The sequence below is a fragment of the Apis dorsata genome, unplaced genomic scaffold (genome assembly GCF_000469605.1).
Source record: "Apis dorsata unplaced genomic scaffold, Apis dorsata 1.3 scaffold_995, whole genome shotgun sequence".
NCBI classification, from domain to species: Eukaryota; Metazoa; Arthropoda; class Insecta; order Hymenoptera; family Apidae; genus Apis; species Apis dorsata.
The window spans coordinates 44,748-49,452 of NW_006264097.1; the positions used below are offsets into that span (position 1 = coordinate 44,748).

Consider the following 4,705-nt stretch of genomic DNA (forward strand, 5'->3'; position numbering starts at 1 on the left):
GATTTGAATTCGGTTGATAATACTGGAGGCCAAATATTTTATTAATTTAATATATATTTTAATCGATAAAAATTATAATATTTTATTTATAAATTAAAGAATATATATATAAAAGACAAAATTTTTTATTAGCTTAGCTTAATTTAAAATTAATAAACAAAAATATTAATATTAATAAAATTTATAAAAAAAAGATTTACAAATTGTATTATCACTATTTCTTTACATATACGTACTTTTTTTTTTATTAAATACAATTTAATGAATAACACATAGAATAATGTAAATATTTATTTTTATCTTATTTCAATGTCAAATATACTTCATGGATAAAATTTTTGTTGTATAATATTTACGAATATTATATAGAAGTTCAAAAATTTGTTTAAATAAAGTATCCAATCAGAATATACATCTTTTTACTGCCATTTATTCAACGATATTATAGAGTTTAATAAATTCTATACAGATTAATGGAATAATTCTATCTAAAAACTAATGATATTATGATATAGTAGTTATTTTGTAAATATTAAAATTTTGTATGAATTTTTTTATTTTTTCATTTAAAAATCTCATTTTGATTACTTAGAAAATCAATTTCAAGAATTATTATTATAAATATAATAATCATTAATTGAATTTTTTAAACAAATCTCTAAGCAAAAAATAATTTGAGTTTAATGCGCACTAATAATTTTATCATTTAATTCAATTGGATAAAAATCTAAAATGGCATCATGTAATTCACAAAAATCCCTAAAATTTTCAATTTGCATATAAATGATTATTGAATCACTAAATTCTGACAATTAAAAATAATCATTTTTGGATTTTACATATCAATATTTAAAATATATAGGAAAAATCTTAAAAATTTTAATATCTTTTTAAAATTAATCAGAATATTAAATATAATAAAGTATAATAAATAAAAATATTTCATTGATATGATTTATCATTGATATGAATAGAAAATATTAGTTACTAAGACGTTCTAAAATTTTATCTGCTATGGTTATGCAGTATTAGCGCTATATAGGTAACTAATCGTGCCGCGAAGAATAGAAGAAGAGAATTAGATAAGTGCGGAGGTTACTCCGATTTTGACAGATTTTGAACATGCTAATTCAAGTATTAAGTTGACAACAATTTGACAATTAATTTGTTAATTTCTAAACTCATATTCTAATGTACTTTGAATATATTTACAGATTATAATTTTTATTGTCATTGTATACATTATATTTTTTCTTATCTTATATTTCATTTCTTATCAATTTATATTCTTATAATACGCAACGTAGAAATTATTCTATAGCAATATGAAGTTACACCCAGATGTATATGATAAATTATATTTGTGAGTATATTTAATGCATGTTTTTTTTTAAATTAAATATTAATATGTTGAATAACATATTAAATATATTAAATATATTAAATATTGATATTTTAATTATATTTCAAATAAATTGCTTCTTTAGATATATTACACCTGAAAAATTTTATGTAGAACCTATTGGAACTAAAGTGCTACTTGTAGTTGATAGAGTGAATCAGCAAATTTATACACAAGGTAATTAACAATATAATTTCTATTTGATATCTTTGACATAACATAAATTTTTTAAATATTTCATTCACATTTTAGCTGGTACAGCTAGTCAAATTCCTTCAACTGCAAGCCGTAGAAAAATATGGGGTATTGTAGGAACTATAAGGCTGTTAGCATGCAGATATCTTATAGTGATAACAGATGCTATAGATGTTGGAACTATAGCTGGTCATCAAATTTTTAAATTAGTTTCAACAGAAGTTATACCATATACTAAATCTTCATTACATCTTAGTGAAAAACAAGTGCAAAATAATTCAATATATGTAGAAATGATCAAATCTATATTAAATACACCTTATTTTTATTTTAGTTACACATATGATCTTAGCCATACAATGCAAAAACTTCATAACACCAATCCTGAATTTTTACAGGTCATTATTTGCTAGATATTTATTTATATTTGATAAATATATTTGTTTATACTTGGAGTTTATTTTTCCATTTTTTCTATTAAATAGATGCCACTTCATGACAGAGCAGATTCTAGATTTGTTTGGAATGCTTATCTTTTACAAGATTTAACATCAAGACCTGAACAGTATAAATTTTGTCTACCTATCATTCATGGATGTATCCTTGTAAACAAGAAGAAAAAAAATATATCTTTATTCAGTTTATATCTTTATAAAATTTATATTTTCCTTAATATTTATTAATAATATTTATTATTTAGTTGTTTCATTAAATATTATTACTGTAACTGGTAGCACATCATTTAATTTGGGTATAGTATCTAGACGTAGTGTGCATCGTGCAGGAACAAGATTGTTTTCACGTGGTATAGATTCTACTGGTAATGTTTCTAATTATGTAGAAACAGAACAATTAGTTGAATTCAATGGACATCGTATGTCTTTTGTACAAACAAGAGGTTCTATTCCTTTATTCTGGTATCAGGCACCAAATCTAAAATATAAACCTAAACCTCAATTGGGTACTCATGAAGATCATCAAACTGCCTGTGCACGACATTTTGAAACTCAAATATTTCACTATGGAAAGCAAATTTTAATCAATTTAGTAAGTCTATAAAAGGAATTAAAACGATTTTTTTTTTATAAATATTAGTAGACTTTTATAAATATTAGTTTATTTTTAATATTGTAATTTTAATACAGATTGATCATATGGGTTCAGAAGGTATGCTTGAAAAAGCATATCACAATGTAGTACAACAAATTAACAATGAGAATGTTCGATACGAAAGTTTTGATTTTCATGCTGAATGTAGAAGATTAAGATGGGATCGATTGAACATGCTACTTGATCGATTAACTCATGAATTAGAACAAATGGGTTATTTTTTATTATTAGAAGATGGAACATTATTATCGGCGCAAGATGGTGTTTTTCGTACCAACTGTATCGATTGTTTAGATAGAACTAATGTTGTTCAAAGTATGATTGCAAAGAGAGTTTTAAATGATGTGTTATCAAGGTTACAAATTCTTAGAAAGATCGAAGATCATCCTAGTGTTGAGGAACATTTTAAACGGGTAGAAATATAATTTTATTTATGTTCCTTTTTTATATTTTAAATTCCTATTTTAAATTTTTTAAACTTTAATATTAATTCTAGATTTGGGCTGACAATGCAGATATAATAAGTATTCAGTATTCTGGTACTGGTGCATTAAAAACAGATTTTACTCGAACTGGAAAGCGTACTAAATTGGGTGCAATGAGAGATGGTTTAAATTCTTTAACAAGATATTATAAAAATAATTTCACTGATGGTTATAGACAAGTATATATTTTTTTTATAAGAGATTTCTCATTCTTATATTTATATGTAATAAAATTACTATATTTATTCAATAGGATTCACTGGACTTGTTTTTGGGTCGCTATATTGTACAAGATGGCGAATGCACGCTAATTCAATGTCCTTTGGAATCGGAAAGAAATTGGCGTTATGCTACATTCCCTTTAGTACTTCTTGTTGCATCATCCATGCTAGTTGCTCATATAATCTTACCTTCGAGATATACTACTGAAATTTTATTGTATATACTATTTTGGGGTGCTATGGTAGCTGGTACATTTGCAACTATAATTCATCATGGCAAGCAATATGTAGATAAACCTAAATTGCTTTAAAAAATTTTCAAATTCAGATAGAATATATTGTATAACATTTCTAAATTGTGAAATGTTAAGAATTATTTATTATTTTTCATCATTTAATAATAATTTTTAAATATATTTTTCTGTTAAGATTTATTTGAAAGAACAATTAGATAGTGTAATATTTAAATTTATAAAATCTACCTTTATATTCATATTATTATATATGTATGTTATAAAAATTTTAAATCTAATATGTATCATTGATGAATTAGATACAGTAAATGAACAAATGTGTTCTTATCGATGAATGTATATAGATTGACAATGTAATTAATATTTTTAATCAAGATATTGTTAATATCAATGCATTTTTAAATAGAATAAGATATAGCTTTTAAAGAAACATACTTGTTCCTTTTTCAGTTAATTTGACACATTTTAAAAAATATTGTAAAATATTGTAAAAAATTTTCAATTTTGAGCAACATTTGCTCGTATATAAAATCAATTTATATTCTATAGCGTTTGATATTTACCGTCCACATACGTATAAATTACCTGTAATTATTCGATCATTATAACTATTTGATTATTTCTTTTAAATTCTAACATTACAGATATTTTCAATCTATTTAGAATCGTCGTATTTAGAATCTATAACATATATTTGCAATTTAAACAAAATTGGAAAAATTAATAATATATTAATACTGATTTTTTTAAATGAAAAAAACAAGTTTTAAAAAATAATATTAATGATTGTTTTATAATTTATAAGCGTTCGAAGATCTAGTAAAAAATTGAATTGCATTTTAAAATGTACAAAATATATAAATTTCAAATATTATTTATATTTATATATAAATGTATATAAATTATATATTTAATACAAAAATAGAAAAAATATTTTATTTTTTATTAAAATTTTTTATTAAAAAATTATATATAATGAAATATATTGTAAAGATTATATATACAAAAATTTGATATAATTTATACAAATAATAGTAA

The 4,705-nt window shown here is 22.3% G+C and overlaps 1 protein-coding gene across 2 annotated transcripts; it reads left to right on the forward strand.

Moving 5' to 3' along the window:
* The first annotated feature begins 971 nt into the window (after window positions 1-971).
* Window positions 972-4,213, forward strand: LOC102675027 (phosphatidylinositide phosphatase SAC1). Of its 2 annotated transcripts, XM_031514429.1 has the most exons (9): window positions 972-1,134; window positions 1,215-1,363; window positions 1,488-1,579; window positions 1,655-1,995; window positions 2,083-2,194; window positions 2,298-2,644; window positions 2,743-3,120; window positions 3,204-3,371; window positions 3,446-4,213. In XM_031514429.1, exons 2-9 carry the CDS (start codon window positions 1,326-1,328, stop codon window positions 3,722-3,724), a joined length of 1,755 nt encoding a protein of 584 aa, XP_031370289.1. In that variant the 5' UTR covers window positions 972-1,134; window positions 1,215-1,325; the 3' UTR covers window positions 3,725-4,213. The 2 variants fall into 2 exon arrangements, with proteins under 2 accessions (XP_031370289.1, XP_006624242.1); XM_006624179.2 differs by having other exon boundaries at window positions 972-1,363.
* Window positions 4,214-4,705: the final 492 nt, after the last annotated feature.